This window comes from Cyprinus carpio, chromosome B2 (assembly GCF_018340385.1).
Source record: "Cyprinus carpio isolate SPL01 chromosome B2, ASM1834038v1, whole genome shotgun sequence".
Classification (NCBI taxonomy): domain Eukaryota; kingdom Metazoa; phylum Chordata; class Actinopteri; order Cypriniformes; family Cyprinidae; genus Cyprinus; species Cyprinus carpio.
Window position 1 is genome coordinate 23,691,481 of NC_056598.1, and position 20,468 is coordinate 23,711,948.

General features: G+C 36.5%; 1 protein-coding gene across 1 annotated transcript in view; it reads right to left on the reverse strand.

Moving 5' to 3' along the window:
- Positions 1 to 4,536: 4,536 nt before the first annotated feature.
- hs6st1a (heparan sulfate 6-O-sulfotransferase 1a) overlaps positions 4,537 to 20,468 on the reverse strand; it is a 131,486-nt gene continuing 115,554 nt past the window's right edge. Inside the window, exon 2 of the mRNA XM_042718738.1 lies at positions 4,537 to 7,979. Within this exon, the coding sequence (XP_042574672.1) occupies positions 7,256 to 7,979 (724 nt within the window). The 3' untranslated portion in view covers positions 4,537 to 7,255. The remainder of the gene's footprint in view (positions 7,980 to 20,468) is intronic.

Sequence of the window (20,468 nt, forward strand, 5' to 3'; positions counted from 1 at the left end):
ACATGAACAACAGTATTTATATAAAAGAGTATTGCATTGATTATAAAATGTCAGAAATCTGATTAAAGACAACAACATAATGCAATGTTTTTACTGGCTATATGTTAGACAGCTAAATTGTCATAGGCGCCATTCTGGCTCAAGAAGAGCACGCATGCGCTTTTAACTCAGATTTTAAAGGGAAAGAATGGAAACTGGATTTGTAGTGATAGTGCAGTCTGACTGCAAGATCTTTCTGTTTTATATTTTCATAGCACTGCTGTGTATGAAGCCTGTTTTTATGCTGCTTCTATTTTGAATATTTTTTTAACAGCTACCTCAGTGTAATACATTTCTAAAGGTAAGCCATATGGTATTGAATATTCAAGCAGTGACATGCTTAATTTGTGTATAAATATTTAAACACATATATATACTGTAAATGTATTTTTAAATCAACCTTTTTTGTCAGTTAGCCTATACTTTTAGCCAACTATAAATTGCACCCATGTACTGTTTTTACAAAAACACATCATGTGGCACAACTGAGTTACACTTACGTTGTATCTTTTATAACTGAAAAGAACCCCAAATCTCATTAATAGACAGTTCATTCCATTAAATTACAAAATCAGTATCTGCCATGTAACTCATTAACTTAAACACACCTAAATGACAAGTAGGCCTAACTCAGTGTCTAATGGGAATACTTAGCCTAAACATAGGGTTTGAATGAGTTGGTTTCACCTATAATTGCCCCCTTTAATTTCCCACCACTGCATGACACATTCAAAAACCAGGACAATAAAGAGAAGCTATAATTCAAACAATGATGCTTAATATATAATGGATTTTTAATTCAATACACTTAGTTGCAAACTTTTTTAAATTGGCACGTCTGGTTTTATGAAGTAACACAAGACTCTCATTGTGAATATTTGATTCTCAATCATCTTGTCAGAGGAAATACCCATCTAGACTTTAATATGATACATTGCCCTCTTGGGATTCATCTTTATCTTGCGTTACAGATGATGCTTTCAGGCTGTTAACGAAAATCGGTAACTTCAATTGGGAAGATTTTTTATTACCAGAATTCTACATCAAACAAAAGACTAATTGCACCGCATCATGAGACATGGCTGCCAAGCCTTAGGCTATTCTCTTTTTATTATTTGCCTATTTTTCCTGTTTCGATCAGCATGAGAATTAAACAGCCTGAAGAGATGCTCTGATACTGCTAAAAAGTTCAATGCCACTGCTGGGTCAGATGTCAAAATCCATGCTCTGTTTATCAATATTGGACATGATTGGACACCCTGGACCTGTTTGGCTATTACCACCCAAGCTCAAACTGACAAGGGCATGCTTGATGTTTCAGCCGGATATTTATACACATTTCCATTGGCCTTTCTTGTGGTAGAGCCACACAAACTGTGATGGTGTGGCAGAAATTGCATGCTCCGGCATCAAATTAAACTGTAGATCAAGTGTGACAGGTCGAAGTGTGCTTCTGAGGGGACAGGGAGCCCTGTGTGCTTTATGGGGTCAAGGTGGCTCCATTATACATTAGCCTGTTGACAGAAAAGAGAAAATTCTTGTGCAAAGCCACCCTCCTCTTGCCGCAGTGGCTGTTAACCTTTCTGCTAGAGCGTCTACCTTTTATATCCGAGGGGGGCTGTAAAACCAGCATCCTGCTGCGAATGGGGGCTGCTCATAAAAATCAATAACCCTGATTAGGAGGTGATTTGCAGAAGTCCTTCAAAGCCAACAATGAGAGGAAATGACAGCACAATATTCTGTACGACTGTAAAATTTCAGAGAACGATCCAGAAAATTAATGTCGACTGTCGCCACTAAATTCCTCAGGAAGTGCTGTATTCGAGAGGAATAACATTCGAATTTGAAAGCTTTTCGAGGATGTGTCATCATGTTTCCATGGCACTGACTTATATTTCCCAGAGCTAAATTATACGTCTCACCTTTAGAAGTCAAGTAAGGACCACACACATAAAAGGTGAAATGGCCACGTCAGTTCCACATCATCCCTTTTGTGCATTCAAATCAGCCATAAGCTAAGAGGCCAGGAGCACTTGTAACGTAAATTACAGTGGCAATTGATGACTAATGATTATAGATCAGTGCCACTACAACCTAATTTACTGTGATGAATTTAGTGAAACAATCAGGCAGGACCCACTTTAGATGTTGAGAGGGATGTGCTGTTACCCCCTCAATATACAAATATTTAGAATTCAACTGAGTTATCACTGTTAACTAAAACCATAAAAAAACCTTCTTTACATTAACATTTACATTAACATTAACTGAATATATATAATATAATATATATATATATATATATATATATATATATATATATATATATATATATATATATTTATATTTATTATATATATATTTTATATAAATGTTATATTATTTTTCTTATTTTTTTTATTATTGGAGAATATGTTAATGTTTCTATTATTTTTTAATGTAGTGTAAATATTTTCTACTAAATAAATTCAAACTAAAATGTGTTTGTGTATGTGTGTGTGTACATATATATATATATATATACATACACATGCATGTATATATTTAAGAAGAATATGTTATGTTTATATATTAAATATATTTATATATAATATAAAATATAAGAATATAAATATATAAATGTATATACATGTAAATATTTTCTAAATATATAATTTATGTGTGTGTATTTATATATACATAATAAATATACACAGTATAGACACATATATTATGTAAACAAAACTTTTATTTTGGATGTGATTAATCGTGATTAATCATTTGACAGCCCTAATATATAATATATTTTTTTTTATATAGTTAATGCTTAAAGGATAGTTACACAAAAATAACGTTTTTCCATCATACATATTCACTCGACTTTATGATTTTTGGAATGTAAAAGAAAATATTAAAGGGGGTCTGAAACTATATTGGACCCCACTGGCTTTCATTATAAGTGACAAAATGTGTTCCGCAGAAGAAAGAAAGTCAAGTTAGGAACAAGGTGTAGGTAAGTAAATTTCATTTTTGAGTGAACTATCACTTTAAAATTCCTGGTGCACTCCAGTCCTGAAAATATGGAAACACGCTTGAATAATTTTGGTCTTTTTTTGTTTTAATGAATTCAAAAAGCTGCTGAGGCCAATGGTTAATTGTTAAGCTCAAAACAAACGTATGTTGTAGCCCTTCGTCATCTAGGTTCAATACTTATTGTGCAGGGCTATAGAAATTCTCCTAATTCTTCTCCCAGTCACTTCATCTTCTCTCTACATACTGTATTTGTCATACTGGGAATTCTTATTATATCCTGGCAGAACAATGGCCTGGGTGCAAGTGATTCTCAGCGTGGCTCTTGTCCAAGAGACACAGTGTGGCAATTCATTACCCCTGCAGAACTCAGAGGAGCCGGAGTGATTACCCCCATCCATTTCAGACAATAATGGCTGTGGATACGGTGCTTCTCTGCCGTTCAGTTCAACAGGACAAAGAAGCGTGTCTTGATATCCGTGCCAGGAGGTATTTTGTAATTACCAGAGAGAGCGCTCTCGTCTGAGTCAGCTGCTTCTGCAGCGTAGCCTGGGCTTCAGCGGCTGATGTCTGCAGCGTGTGTGTGTGTGTGTGTGTGATGCTGTCAGCTTTATGTTTGAGCTCCTCATGACAGCGCTGGTGTATGTGTGTGTGGGGTCGAAGGGTCATTCCTGCTGTGCATTTTCATGTATCCATCATTTTTGACGGTATATTAAACTGTCAATATTAAAAAAATGAAAATCATATTAGCTTTATATTATCACAATATCAGAATTCCACTCCAAAGTTTAAGATCTGTAATATTACGTTTTTCAAAAGAAGTCTCTTATGCACAAGCTAAATTTTAATACAGTAATACTTCGAAATATTATTAGAATTTCAAATAACTGTTTTCTATCTTAATATATTTTAAAATTAATTCTTGTCATGGCAAAGTTACATTTTCAGCAGCCATTACCCTAGTCTTCTGTGTCACATGAGCCTTTAAAAATCACTTTTATTGTCAGTTTTGATAAATGCAATGTATCCTTGTGTGTGTGTGTGTGTGTATATATATATATATATATTTGGTATATGTTAACCAAATCTTAGAATGGTATAAATATTTGAATGAACATTGCCAATTTTTCCATGTTAAACAACAACAAAAATGGCTATTAATCAGAAAGAAAATAATATATTTATATAATACATACATATCAACTTTAATTTCTTTAATCAAAAGGTCTTCTTGGGAATATTGTTTTAATTCATAATAATTAAACAGGTTTTTAATATGTTGACAGTTTATGCTAATTATTAGCCACACAAACCTTCAAGGATTCCACTTAGAAGCATTACTATTTAAAAAAAATCATTCATTTTCACAAACCGAGTGAAGAGTCAAACTTACTGTCTGTATTAATCAATAAAAAGTAATGCATGATACCTTAACGGTGCTTGTGTGAGTTTAGAGACACTTCAAAATAAAGACAGGAAGCACTGACGTGTTTATATAAAAATGAAATCTTTTTTAATGGTGTATTTGATGATCCACTGTTGAAATGATGAGAAAAATACCCAGAGCAGACAAACTGGATGTGATAAATAAATGCACGAATGAGCAGAGCTCAGGGATTCGCTAGTGCTGCTTTCGCACGCTTACAAACACACATTCTTTCATTAAGAGTTGAAGTCGATTTGCTAGACTCACACAAGTCCAGAAACATACTCTAGAGGAGTAGGTGAAGGCAAATGCCTCTAGCTTCATTTTAGAGACTGTTCTGAAAACAGTCAGAATACAACTGATAATGCAACTCAGATGAGTTTTGCATTCTTAGCATTACCACAAGGGGCGCTATAGCAGGCTTTAGTTTTCTCTTTCATGTCAACTAGCATCATGGCTGAGCAACAGTTTGAAGAGAATCTAACTGAGTAAGTAAAAGTTAAACCATCTATAGCTAGTTACCTGAATAACAACGGTTTAATGGCACAGGCATCTGAAGATGACTCTGTGGCCCCCTTGAGTTTTGACTGTAGAGTATGTTTCTGGCCTAACATTTGAGAGTCGGATGCAGTGAACATTTTTAAAGCACACCAATACTCTATTCTGATTGGCTGGATGCCATTGTTGAATTAAGACTGAGAAACACTTGGTCACCAAACTATTTTGCAATGAGACCAACAATTACTACAACCCACTGAGGGTTTCCTTTAAGAGCATATCAGCTGAAGGGAATGACAGCATCACATTGAGATATTAATAAAGGGCTGCCTTAATAAAGATCATACATGTATTATGTGGATCGTTCACGAGAAGACTTTTGTTCCTGAATAACATAACAATACTCTAGGTTTGGTTAAATATGCAGTAAGTGAAGAGTAGTCTGTCTTTATGGTTACTGAGAAAACAAATTCCCATTGCAGAGCATTAAGTAAAGTCAAAACGTCCCTCATAACACCTTAAGAGTCAGGTAAACAGAAAGGACACATTTCCAGTGGGGTAATTCTTCCTGATACCTTATTCACATACTGTTTACTCTTAAGTTGTTGCGTAGTTGGCAACTTAAAGGAACGGTTTACCAAAAAAATTACAATTCTGTCATTATTTACTCAAATCACTATGACTTTATTTTTTTCAGTGGAACATAAAAGGAGACACAATGCAGGATATTCTTGCTGTTCTATACCGTACAATGAATGACTTCTTTAAATATAGCGAATTTAAATATAGTTTTGGTGCTCCACAGCTCCAGTCCCTATTCACCTTCATTGCTTGAAAAAGAGCAGCTTGAACATTCTGCAAAACATCTCCTTTTTAAGGTCACATGGATTAGCAGTGAGTAAATTCCCAAACTATTCCTTTAACCACAAACAACTCAAAGATTTGCATAAGGGGAGACATGTGACATCATTCTTGTCCCCTTACTGGCAATAGCTTTAGTCCCTGAGGACCATAGTAAGAGATTGGTCATGAAATGCATGCTCACACACATTCCTAACACCCAAACATGTTAGCATACTTATCTCAAACACACACAGTCATCCTCCATCCACCCGCATACTAAATAATGAGTAGTCTCTGGGAATTGGGAATGGTGGTGACATTTATAAAGGCTGCGTTTGCTGCTTCTTCATTCTGCTCTTGCGTTTCACAAGCTCTGTCTTTCACACACACTTACACACAAACTCTACAACGCTCCTGTTATTGACTGATTATCATTACAGAGTCAATCGCATTTAGAGTGCACGACTTCACTTAGAAACGCAGAGCCCATTCTTACTAAGTGTAAAATAAGACACAGTTTCCTTTTTGGATCTCCACCGGGTTCCTGCTTCGGCTACCATGAAAGTGGGTGCTGATGACAACTTAGAATTTGTCTCGGTCAATAACATCACGCAAGACATCTGTCAGATCGGACAAACGAAACATCTCTAACATTCGGTAAGGTTATATTAGTTCACTTAGCTCACGGGATTTTCGCATACAGTATGCTGAAAGCTTAAATAATGGCTATGGTCCACGCTCTGTCTGTCTGTCCATTGAAATTTGCAACCGACGTGCAAATATACATGAAAAAGGACTACAGAACACACTTTTTCAAGTCATCACTGATTATGAAAAGCTAATAAATTGCATCCAATAAGTGTTAGGCAGCTCTGTTGATCTCAGTGCTGTGAGTTTTACCTCTTTGAGGGACGAAAAATCCCTTTTAAAAATAATTAAAAGAAATAGGACCATAACAAACTAAAAAATAAAGAGACAGACCGTTATCGTCACAAATTCATGGCTGAAATGGCAGCAGACATTTAAGCAAATACCTCTATACAATTTCATTCGATTCATTCTTTTAAAATCTGCAGTGAATATAATTCCAGTAATTTTTATGTATGTTTGTTTTTTTTTTCCTTCTGTGGGCGAATGCGCCTGTAGAAGTCTTAGTTTTAAGTTCAGGCTCAGTGCTTTAAGTTAGTCATTTCTGACCTGACACACAAAGTCTTCGCAGTGGCAATGAAGAGCATCCTGCAATTTGAGTCCTTCCTCTTCGAGTCATCCGCAGGATATCCTGGAGCACAACAGAAGGGGGGAGGGCTGTATTTGATGGTGGCGCTAAAGTTCTGTCTCTTTCTCGTTCGCCGTGCTCCTCTCCCGCTTGATTTGACCTGGGGATCGCAGCTTTTTCCTCCTCGTCAACCTGTATTTTCCATCCCCCTCCCCCCAGCACTGCTACCAGCGGTTGATGATGTGATTCATGTAGTCTTCCGTGGGTAATCGGGACACCTCGGACTCCGGCACGTCATCCCTGAAAGCAGGATCGGAGCTGGGCCTGCGACGAAAAGGGAAGAGGGCGGGCTGGTTCTTTAGGCGCTGCTCTCTTCGCTCGAGTTGTCGCTTGTACATGTAGCGCTGCTGAAAAAGATCCCTGGCGTAGTCGTACAACTGCATGTCCAGGTCGTTGAGCTCCTCGATCCGCTGCACCGTGTCGTTGTCCAGGTCCACGCCGGCGGCCCGCGTGCTGTTGTACTGCATGAAGGGCCGGATGAACTTGAGGCGGAAGGTCCGTTCGAACAAGTACTGCGTTTTGCGCTGGAACTCGGTCAAGCCGAAGAAGGCCATGTCCCGTAGGTTCTTCTTGGCCGACTCGAGTAGCACCTGCGCGCGCTTCTTCTCCGGGATAAAGGACATGTTGTAGCAGCCCACCAGGCTGAGGTCGGCCAGCATGCGCACCTGTCGGTTATTCGCCAGGTTGTACGGACAGTCCATGAACTGTTGTAATGTGCAGCCCGACCAATCGGTGCCCTCGTAGCAGGGGGGCAGCTCCTCTGGTGTCGGCGTTCGCCCATCGCACATGTGCAGGGAGGTTTTCCACGTGGCCCCACGCTGGACATGTCTCCACTCGCTTAGGTACCGAGACACGGGGTCCCGTAACAGGGTAATGTAGTAGAACTTCCTGTAAGATGACAAGAAACAGAAATTGTTAGGACATGGGTAAAGAGGGAATTTTTTCAGTTTGTCCATTTCGGGTGATTTATCATCTACAGACACTCGTGAAAACGTGTCATCAAAAGAATTTAGAATTTTAGAATGGTTTAATCAAATAGATAACACATAACCAAATAGATTTTTTTTGGTGTGGTTCACAATGACTAATTGACCTATATCTTCTGAAAGGGAAGTCGAAACGTAGGGTTAATACGATCAAAGCACAGAAACGTAGTAAGGACATCGGTAAAATAGTCCATGTGACATCCGGGGGTTCAACCTGAATTTTACGAAGCAAAAAAAAAACAATAATAATTTATTCAGCAGTTCATCTCCCTGAGTTAACATCTTCTGCCATTTTGGAGAGTATCCCAGAATGTAATCAACGTAATGAGCGTTGTTTATGTTCAATAGACTGTGCGCACATGCTGAACGTAAACAACGCTCATTATGTTGATTTCTTTACACACAAAAAGTATTCTTGTAGCTTCGTAAAATTCCAGTTGAACCCCTGATGTCACATGGACTATTTTACCATTTTGTTTACTACATTTCTGTGCTTTGATTGTGGTAATATCCTTGCTGTCTATGGAGGGTCAGAGATATCTTAGATTCCATCAAAAGTATCTTAATTTGTGTTCCGAAGATGAAGGTTTTACGGGTTTGGAACAACATGAGGGTGAGTAATTAATGACAGAATTTTCATTTTTGGGTGAAGTTTTACGTTTTTGGAAAATTATTAGAGTGAGTAATTAAGATTATGATTTTAATTTTTGTGTTTATTGAATCTTGGGGCGCTACAACTACAAAAACCCTCATGATAATGATGCAAATGTGTAATTGTGAAACATTTAAAAATTAACATTTGATGTACATTATCAATCATACAAATGAACAATAATGTCAATCAAAATTCAGCAAACAATAAATTAATTTCTTAAAGTTAACATTAAATGAGTTTTTTTAATTGAATTTTGCAGTGTTTATTATAAAAGATCTAACTGTGCACATTTTTTGTCTTTTTGTAATCTTTGTACATTTCCCCCCGCTTTATATTTTTCTTGTTCAAGAAGCCATTTCACTCATATATACGTCATAATAGAGGAGAAAATATGATGACAATTTCCGTTCCATGCCAAAACTAAAAGCCAGTGGTAATAAAAGTGAAGTGACGTGAGTGAAGTGACGTGACGTGACATTCAGCCAAGTATGGTGACCCATACTCAGAATTCTTGCTCTGCATTTAACCCATCCGAAGTGCACACACACAGAGCAGTGAACACACACACACACTGTGAACACACACACCCGGAGCAGTGGGCAGCCATTTATGCTGCGGCGCCCGGGGGAGCAGTTGGGGGTTTGATGCCTTGCTCAAGGGCACCTAAGTCATGGTATTGAAGGTGGAGAGAGAACTGTACATGCACTCCCCCCACCTACAATTCCTGCCGGCCCGAGACTCGAACTCACAACCCTTCAATTGGGAGTCCGACTCCCTAACCATTAGGCCACGACTTCCCTTGAATAAAACTAACTGTCATGATGTTGACTGTCCAATTTTGTGAGAATTGGCCACAAGGTGGTAAAATATTAAATGCATTTATGTTTCCGCTTTTAAATTTCATTCAGAAACCTTTTGGAACAGAAAAAAAAAAAAAAAAAAAACTTTTCGAATGCATCAATAATGTGGACCTAAATTTGAATAATTGTAAAACAACAAAATGCATATCAATTACTGCCAATATTTGCTGTAAGCAATGTTTCCATTATTTACTTGTTCAATATATGTTAGTTATCAAGGGTTTAAAAAAAGAAAGAAAGAAAGAAAATCTAGTCAACTAATAATTTAGACAGCCCACTAACTAGTCGATTAGTTTTGCACATTCTTACAAGGAAAATAACTTTGAATTGTAACAGCTGGTACAGAATATTGCTGACATGACTGTGTCTTTAACATTTTCTGCACATTGATTTTTTATGGGTTTTTATTGACTCATTAAAACGCAAGAAGTGTGTAAATCTTTTTTTCTCATAAACCTGAACTCTAGCTACATTATTCACATCATAAATATCTGTATTGCAGTAAAGGACCAACAGCAGCCATGGTAATCTTTTACTGGTAGGTAAGAATTATAATATCCTCGCCTCCAGCTTAAAAATTATTTCAGCGCATGTGAACACAACCAGTCATAAAGGGGAAGTGAACTGTAGAGCTCGTGATTCTGATATGCTTCAGTGAGACTTAATGCAGATGAAAAGAGCATAACACGTCCCACAACACCTCTCTTCCATTCTGAACCTGCACTCCAACACCAAATTAGTGAATTCTTGGATGCGTCCCTCTTGTGCACTTGAGCGTACGTGATGCAGAATGAATCAGACATTAGTGTAGCGAACGGCGGAGACTTATTTATTTTAACAGCTCTGCTGGAGATGCATAAATGTATTCATCTGTGAAAGACAGGACTGAAAACGGCAACAAGTCAACCACAAGCTCACACATTATGTAAAGCAGTGACCCTGAGGGTAAATGAACAGAAAATTCAACAAATTCATCAGTACATTCAGTTTGATTTCTAGTAAAAACATCTTTAAAAATGCTTACAATAACATTGGCATAAGATATTAAAGTAGTATTGTATTAAATTTAAGCTAAGCTATGAGCATTATGCATAGTGATGCATAGTTTACCCTGAGGGTAAACACACAGGCAAAAAATATCTTTCAAACACAAATCCTGATTTCTAATCTGTATCCTCAAAGTGTTTTCTATACAAAACATCTAAACATCTTTGAAGTAGCATATATTAAGATAATGAAATAATATTCTGAGTGAAAATACATGCACAACTTTGACCCCTAGGTTAAATGTAAAGAGCAAAAGCCTTTGTCGCTTCAATTTCTTACACCCTAGGTTGACAACAAAAGTCAGGTTTTTTATTATTATTATTATTATTTTTCTTTCAGTATTTTTGGCAACATACAATCTTCACATTTATAAACACTCCATCATTACTGTCTGGCACTTGTGACTTCTGATAAAAGATTCAGTGTTCATTCTTTCATACAAGGTTCAATATCCTACAGTGTGTCAGAGCCACTATTGAGGATAAGACACACTCTTTCTTTGGGAACGTTACTCTATTCTTGTTCTGTTAGCTGTCAGATGTCCTTGTGTGATGTCTGTTCATACACAGATCTGTCCCAGACAGATGACAGAGTTGGAAAAGCATGCAAAAAAGGACCAGAAAAAAAAGAAGAAGAAGAAAACAGCAGTAAAAGACTGCATCTTGAATACAGGATATATTGGTAATCTTATTCACGTTGAACAACAATACTGTTTATTTTTTTTTTATTTTTTTTTTAGAAATTATAATATTTTTTTTATAAAAAAATATCATACTGTTCTAATTAGGCACATACTTTAATTCATTAAAGTGCTTTGATGGCTAATATTGGCTATTGTTTTTTTTTTTTTTTTTTTTGATAATACATTTTAAATTACTAAATCTATATATATATATATATATATATATATATATATATATATATATATATATATATATATATAAACAATACAATTATCTATAATTATATTAAAATAAAATAGTAATAAAAATAAAATAGTAATATATATATATAGCATGTATTTGATAATATAATATATTTAATAATAATAGCTATCATCAACTATCTGCCATAACATCACCTTTCAGTATCAAACTAAATTCTACGTTAGTGCATCCCTAGTTGTCTTCAGGTCAAATTATAGAAAGCTATACGAAGAAGCAATAAAAAGAAATTGAAAGTATTACTCTGTATGCTAACTTTTAGAAAGGCCAGCAGGTACAAGAGCGCTGATGTGTATTTTTCTGTACACACATGAACACACACACACACAATCACTGTCGAAATTTAACACACATAAAGGATGCATGTGGCCAATGGCAAGATGCAGTTTAATGCTTTCAGAAAGAGCCAACAGGGACAGAATAGGCTTAAAAAAAACCACACACACTGCTCAGAGCTCTGACTGATGGCTCAAGTCAAATCAAATAAGCTGAGCTGTTCTGATATACAGCGGCATTCAGCATAATTCTAGCAGAGTCCCGGAAAGAGCGAGAACACCAGCGTTTAAGCAGAACTTCGATCCCCGCATGTGGCAGCCTGGAAATATACATAATCTAGTGAATTCTCCTGATCTGAGAGCAGAGCAGTTGCTCTTTCCTCCTCGTTCTTTGTTCTGTTTAATGTATTCCCTCCTGTTGGTTTACAGGCTCAGCGCCACCCTATCCGATGACCTTTTTCCTCTGTTTTCAATCACTGTCTGTCTAAAGCCACACTCCTCTGGGGCATTGCTGGGTCGTGAGCGGCTTACTAACATGCAGTTCACATCATGGCCACTCAGTGGTGATATACACACAGAATTCTCAAGCATCTTTGGGTAACTAAGACGTACTTGCATATGCTACCATTAAACACAAATTTAGAGCCTCAGTATCAGTCACATTTAACTACACTCCACTCAAGCAGGATTTCTAATGGAAACTAATCAGCTAGACTGATGTAGAAACTACATGCAAGAAACAGAGAAGGCTTTGATTGCTATTTTACTCTTTTAAACGTAATACTTTTCAAATAATAATGCCTATTGATAGATAGATAGATAGATAGATAGATAGATAGATAGATAGATAGATAGATAGATATTAAATACATTTCCCAAACAAAAAGTATATAATATAAAATCCCAGTAATATATAACATATATAAATAATATATAAACTGAACAGCTAGACGGTTTTAGAAAAGTAGAAAGACAAGGAGAGCTTTAATCTTTCTTTCTTTTTCGATAATTCATACATTTTAAATAAAAAAAATTGGTTGAAATGGAAAACAGACATCAAACCAACATATTTTGATGCCTATTATATTTGTAAGTTAATAAATAAATTCCTCAAAAAAAAAAAAAAAAAAAAGATCACTATATTTTGAAACTAAACAGCTAGATTATTTAGGCCCTATATGTGAGAAACAGAGTAGAGAGGCAATTAGAGCAAGAAAAGAGGGGAAAGGGTAATGATGTGTCGGGGTCATTGCCATTGCCCTAGTAGTGCAACAGGGAAAAATGACAGAAAATTGCTGGCACAAGCATATCATGACACCATATGCAAACGAAACAAGACTTTTCCTGTAGCAAGGTCCTTCCTGCATATCCACGGACAAACAGCAAAGTCAGGGTCACACCACCACATACACACATACTGCAGGGACCTACAATATATACTCTTTCTATATTTATAAAATATATAGGGACTGGCTACAAATTGCACATTATCACTGTCATGTGTCATCGCCACTAAAGAGACAAAAAATACTGGAGCATCACTTGGGAGGCTAATTCAATAAATGTGACAAATTTAATGCAGCTATGATTTGTTCAGATAAAAGAAGAATGTAGGACTGCAGTAATTATTTCAATCGCAAAATCATTTTCCTAAACTGTAGCTATGGTAGAGTATTTGTTTGTGTGTATTTTTGTGCCCAAATGGGAGAAGGCGGATGCGGGCGCTATCCATTAATATCAGCACCAGTTCTCTGCTGTATCGTAAATCTGACTGTGAGGGAATCTGGGGAAATCTGAGTCTCTCTGCAAAGCGTCATTTGAAATTTATGAGCAATTTCCTCAGTCACAAACACAAACACCTGGAGGGAAGCAGTGCGGCAGAGTCACAACTCACCACAAAACACCCTCGCTCTACATCATACTACCTCATACTGCTTCACTTCATCATTACAGTGCGCAAATCTTGTTAAAGACAATTACCAGAACAGGTACAGTTTAGTAGGCCCTATGATTTCTACAATGCGGCAAAGGTGCAATCCAGTCATAAAATTGGAATTAACTGTTTGACACAGAATTCGCCGAAATTTATATAGACAGATACATCTAAACTGTACAATCAAAATGCGATATTGATTGCTGTCTATGAATATAAAGCCGCAAAAAGTACTATTTAAATATGAATCCTGCATGTTCTGCGTGTCTCTGTGTGAATGAAGGGTGCAGACGCACAATTTCGTTTACTTCACACGTACTGAAGCGTGCGTTTTCAGACTCTGCCGCCTTCATATGTGTACATGAACATATTAACATAATCTCAAGAACTGCTCTGATAGTCATTAAAATGGAACCATTAAAATGGAAAAAAATATGAAAAAATTATGAAAAAATAAAACATTTCATATGGCCTTAAAAATGTCATTTTTTGTTAAACATTTTTACATTTCTATTTAAATTGCTATTGAATATTGTACGTTTCAGAATTTCAATTAATTATACATGCTTTTTTATTTATACAATTTAATTTAACCATTAAAACTAGTATTTAGTAAATCTACTCTAGTATAGAAAAAAAAAAAACGGAAAAAATGGAATTTGAAAAAAAAAAAAAAAAAAAAAAAAAAAAAATTAGTGAATGCTAGTGTGACTGCTAGCCCATTTCCATGTCCCTAAATATGGTTTGGATCCCTTCTTCAATAAAAATCCATGGAACTATTACATACACTTTATTGCCCATCACTGTGTAAAACATTCTTCCAAAGTGGAATACTTGGGGGTAAAGGTTTGTTCAAATCTCTAACCACAGGTATGAGAAATTATAACAGTGCTGATTGCCTTAGCAAACACCTCTAATTAAAATCTATTAATACATGCTGTACTCATCTTCAGGGAATCTACTTTAGCAACTAAATGTGTTTGGGTAGCACTTAACTAGCAGCATAATTTAGTAGTTCAACATGGATCACCATATTCAACATCCGAAGCCCATCTTAATTTTCAGAGACCTGTCATGGTAATTGCCATGATTGCGATTTATGCAGACTATTGCTGATCGAGTCACTTCAGTTCAAAACCTGCTTAGAAAATGAATGCAAATGTAAATCTATTGACCTCTTTCATGGTGTTATCCACCATGTCAACTCGAACGCCAATCCTCGTAAAAGTGAAAACTGCATCTTCAGCTGTACCAAACCCCATGACGATAACAGGCCATACGATGCGTCATATGAGGACATGCTTCTACCACTGAAACTACAATCAATCCCAGAGCTGATCTGCATGTAAAATCACTGCTGGGGATAATTCATGTCTGTAAGGAAGACTGTGATTAGATTAAGAAGAATCTGTTTAATGATGTGTATAGTTCCGAACTGTCACATGGTTTGGAAATGGCTAAGGGCCATTTGGTCCTTCAGTGCGTCATGCTCAAGATAAAGGTCAGTCAGTCACATGAGACAAAACATGAACTGGTGGATCATATATGTGTATATATATATATATGTGTGTGTGTGTGTGTGTGTGTGTATATATATATATAAAATTATATATATGCATACATGCATATAATTTGAATAAAAAAAGTCTATTTTTTTACATTGTCTTTATTGACAACTTTGATCAATTTATTGCATCTCTGCTAAATAAAATGATTAATTTCTTTCAATAATAACAAAAAATGCACTGACCCCATCGTTCGAACTGTAGCATATACAGAAATCCCAGCTACCGTATCTCTCAGGACTTATTCAGTTTTCCAAGTTCACACACACACACACACAAACACACACACACACACACACACACACACACACACACACACACACACCAAAATGAGTGACGTCTTTAATCAGACCTCTACACATCCTCTCCAAAACCGAAGCCCTGAAGGGTGGAAAAATTTAAGGGATTTTGGGAATGTTATTAAAACAAGAGAACATTCATCCATACATCTTTTCTTTTTTGTCAGCTGCTCTCGTTCTGTCTCTGTAGGTTTAACAAAGTCGCTCACCTCAGGCTTGTCTGGATATGTAATAACAGCATGCTTGAAAACGTTTCTGTACTGCAGGGCAGAAATCTCTCTCTATCCCTCTCTCTCTCACTCTCTCTCTCTCTCTCTCTTTTCTGGCAGTCCCAACTCAAGCCCTGAGCTAATTAGGATGTGCTGATTGATTAGGCTGCAATAATTAGCTTTTGAGATGTAAATGAAGCTCCCATTGGTCTGAAATTGATTAGCCACTGTCTGTCCCTGGGGACGAGTCGGTGCAGCGTTCCGGATTGAGAGCCACCGCTTGCGTCCATCTCTCTCACTCAAACTCAGACTCTCAATGTTTGTAATCAAATACGATAATGGACTTCAGTGAAGTGCTGTAAAAAGAAAACTATCGATGTCTAAACAACTAGACATTTCTCTCCACTCTGAAACGATACAATGGTACAGCCTAGGAAATATAGTGGAGAGAATATATATATATATAAATGCATAAATGTAAATATCATGTCAAGAACCCATATACAAATAAAATCGTCATAGGAATCTGAGATATTGCATAAAGATATGTGTCTGAGAGAGATGCAGAGAGTACAATGAGAGAGCATCTGTTGCTTTCCTGTTTGAAGAGGAAAGGTTTTTTTTGAGCTCTCCCGAGGAAGGAACAGACACTGCTTCCACTCAACCAACCCCTGACCCCAAACCTGAGAGCATGTCTGTGACTTTTATTTTTCATGTCTCTCTGGATTGAAGCCTGAAAATACAGTCAGTATAACCATACTGCAACAGGCAGAATTCCCTATACTGATTATCCAGTCAGAGATGAGAAATGTAGCATTGTGAATGCTGTCCCAAACCTAATACTGAGTTTAAATCTAAGGCAGGGGGATAATGTATTCTTTAAGGATTCAAATTTAAATTTTTGCCTTACTATGATTACAAGACATTTGGTTGCTTATCTGGCATCTATTTCAGCCCACTAGGGCTGGGGGGTATATCAAGTTTGTACGTTATATCGATATTTTTTTTTATAAGCGATTCAATATTAGGCAATGCCGTTTATATCGATATACAGTAGTTTGACACAAGCTCTTCTGAAAATATCAGCGGAGGACACAGACTGAGCTGCTGTGGAATAATCCAATTTGTTATAATGTGACAAGCTTCATATTAAGGTGTTTAAAAACTGGTAAGAGTTAGTTTTTGTTTTTGTTTTGGTTTTTTTTTTTTGAGTGTCTGGGCGTGATATGCTCTGACAGAAAGGCTGCGAGTGCCGCTGACAGAGATACTAGGCTACTTGCGCTGTTTAATGTGTTTGAGATGTGCGGTTTCGCTTAATGAGTATCTTACATTTCACAAGTATATTCTCCATCTGTAAAAAAAAGTCTATTTTTATGATAGAACTGACTGTAAAGTGACTGTAATGGAGCTTTTGTTCTCAATTATTTTCATTTTTAATTTAATGAATTTAACTTCCGCTTTAAAAGCCTTATTTTTGTTTTTAGATTGCAATGTCACAATGTTTGAATGAAATGTGATTTAAACCCTTTTTTTGCACATAATATATGTGACACAGGACCACAAAACCAGTCTTAAGTCGCTGGGGTATAGTTGTAGCAATAGCCAAAAATATATTGTATGGGTCAAAATTATCGATTTTTCTTTTAAGCAAAAAAATCTTTAGGATAAAGATCATGTTCCATTAAGATATTTTGTAAATTTCCTACCGTAAATATATTAAAACTTAATTTTTGATTAGTAATATGCATTGCTAAGAACTTTATTTGTACAACTTTAAAGGTGATTTTCTCAATATTTAGATTATTTTGCACCCTCAGATTGCAGATTTTCAAATAGTTGTATATCGGCCATATATTGTCCAATCCTAACAAACCATACATCAATGGGAAGCTTATTTATTCAGCTTTCAGATGTTGTATAAATCTCAATTTCTAAAAATTGACCCTTATGACTGGTTTTGTGGTCCAGGGTCATACAGGGACACACATTACATGGGTACATTCACTTGATTTGTTTTCATAGCCTTTGAAATGTATTGTTTTGTTGGACAACATTGGGCAGTAAGTGAAATATATATATATATATATATATATATATATATATATATATATATATATATATATATTAAATACAGATTCTTTTTAATCCAAATACAAAAACAGAAATACTGAGATATATACCATACAGTATATCGCAAATCGGTCAAAAAAATACCAAGATATGAATTTTTGCCCATATCGCCCAGCCCTACTGCCTACTGTAAAATATGGACCCTGATTGGTCCAGAAATTGTACATTTAGTGCTTGTTGCTGGAAACTTGTTAGTTCAAAAGTAGATCAAATAAAAACAAAAATATAAAGCTAAATATTTTAACTAATATTGGCATCTGCTATGCATTTTTGTACTTATTAGAGTAGCACGCTGTTAGCTTAGCTTAGTAACATGGTACTGACAAACTCATCCTATAGAGCTCAACATTAAACTTTTTCAGCTGCCTGAGTTCTAAAAAAGGTAATTGAGACTCACACTTCAGACTTTTTTGTTTATTTCTGGGTTCATATATCACAAGACTTTTTTCTTGCAATACTTAGAAAGTGGGAAGTAAGTAATTGTGAATAAAAAGTCAGAATTGACTGTTCACAAAGACCCACCCTCCTTAATTACTGTTGCCATCTCCGACAAACGATGCCGCTCTCACACTACACATCATGTTCTCACGGAGTGAAAAATACATCGCAGAGCAAAGACGAAACTGACAACACACAGACAGAGAAGACAGAGCAGGTTACTTCTGGTATGAAACAAGGTCTCAGGACTCTTAACTTTCAAATTTTGTCATTTTTAAAGAGATTCAAACAATAAATATTGTTTTGTGGCTCTTTAATGTGTCGTGACAGATCACTGTATTGCCTCAGTTCAGACACGTGAACTGATCGTCTTTTCATATTTACGTAAAGCACGAAATGAACAATTCAGACTTTTTTCCTTGAAATTTTGAGGAAAAAAGTCTGAAAAGTGTGAAGTAGCCAAAAAAAAAAAAAAAAAAATCCCATCGCAGAAACAAGCTTCCATAAAAACGCCATATGGCAACAGAAAGGTGGAATATTCCTCACTTTGAGCCTCCCAAAAAACAACTGTGGAAAAATATACAGCATGTCTCTAGGTTCACAATGAATTCACTCACTATTGGCAGGTGTGGCAAAATATTCACTGTGGACCCTGGATACACCACAACTCTAGGTCTGTTTCCTGAGCACCTGGTCTTGATAAGTGTTGGCTGGTGGATGGTGTTTTAGTCAGCGCTGCGATTTGTTTGAACAGGTTGGGTGTATTAATATTTTTACCCCAGTGACTGATGATGCAGGTGCTCTATTGGCTGAACACAACGAAGTCAATCACAGATCACAGCTGTGCTGCAAACTCCTCAACCTCTGGCTCAGAGAAATGACATGAGAGAGTGACAAGTTAAGACAGATTAACTGTAGGATACACACGTACACACCCATGACATGCACACAAACACAGAGAATTCTGGGAAAGTGTCTGTATCTAGGGCTCAAACACATTCACACTGACCCATGTTGCATCAGACCAGTGGAATGTTTTGCATGGAAGCGACTGTGAGTTCAGCTCAATGTAAACGTCCTGCTGACTGTCAAATATGCCTGAGTTGTTAAGAAGTCTTTCCGAACCGCTGTCGCCACAGGGATCAGGATTCACAATCTTCAAACAAACACACACTACAGAGAGTTTGAAGTCATGACAAAAAATTTAACGAAAATAAACCATGCTTCAATTGTCTTACATGCAACTAAACAAAGCAGGAAACTCATTATGGTTTGAATAGCAATGTCAGAGTGGTTGGAATTCTGGCTCGCTGGACTTTTCTTTTGCTCAAAAAGATTTGCAGTATTTAAAAAGTGGTTCATCCCTGTTTTTTGTTCATTGTATATGTACATATATATATGTTATATAATGCACTACTGTTATGTAGAAAAAAGAGAGAGAGAAAAAACACCTATTCATCCAGCTAAACAGCTTCATTACACCATAACATGCACTGAGCTCATGAAGAACTTTAATTAGGTAGGTGCATTAATTCTGAATGGTGGCCCACAGGTGTGCGTGTGAGAGAAAGAGAGACGGAGGCTGTTGTTTTGTGGCCTGTAAGACTCAGCGGTCGTCCTCCTGCTGGGTTCTTATTAGAGACAAGGTACATGAGATTCTGCTGCTTCACGGTGATATGAACTGCAGGTACTCTTGATAATTGGCGGCGCTAGTTGAGGACATGCCACACTCTTATACGATATGGGAAAAATACCATTTTACCTCCGCCATGGAGAAAAGCTATCATGCCATTCAAATTGGAGGAGAGGGATATAACAAGATAAAATAATGAACTTAGATGTCACGTCTTATATAACACACATTTTCAGCCACAAATTATGCACAAACACACAAAAGAAATGCACAAATCTTAGTGACCTGCCACAAAACCTGCCTATCTAAACAACATAATTTGGTATTATAGCTGTTCCAAACTAGGCAGTTAATAATCTCCTATATCTGTCATGGATAAGAATGTCAAAACACCCCAGAATGC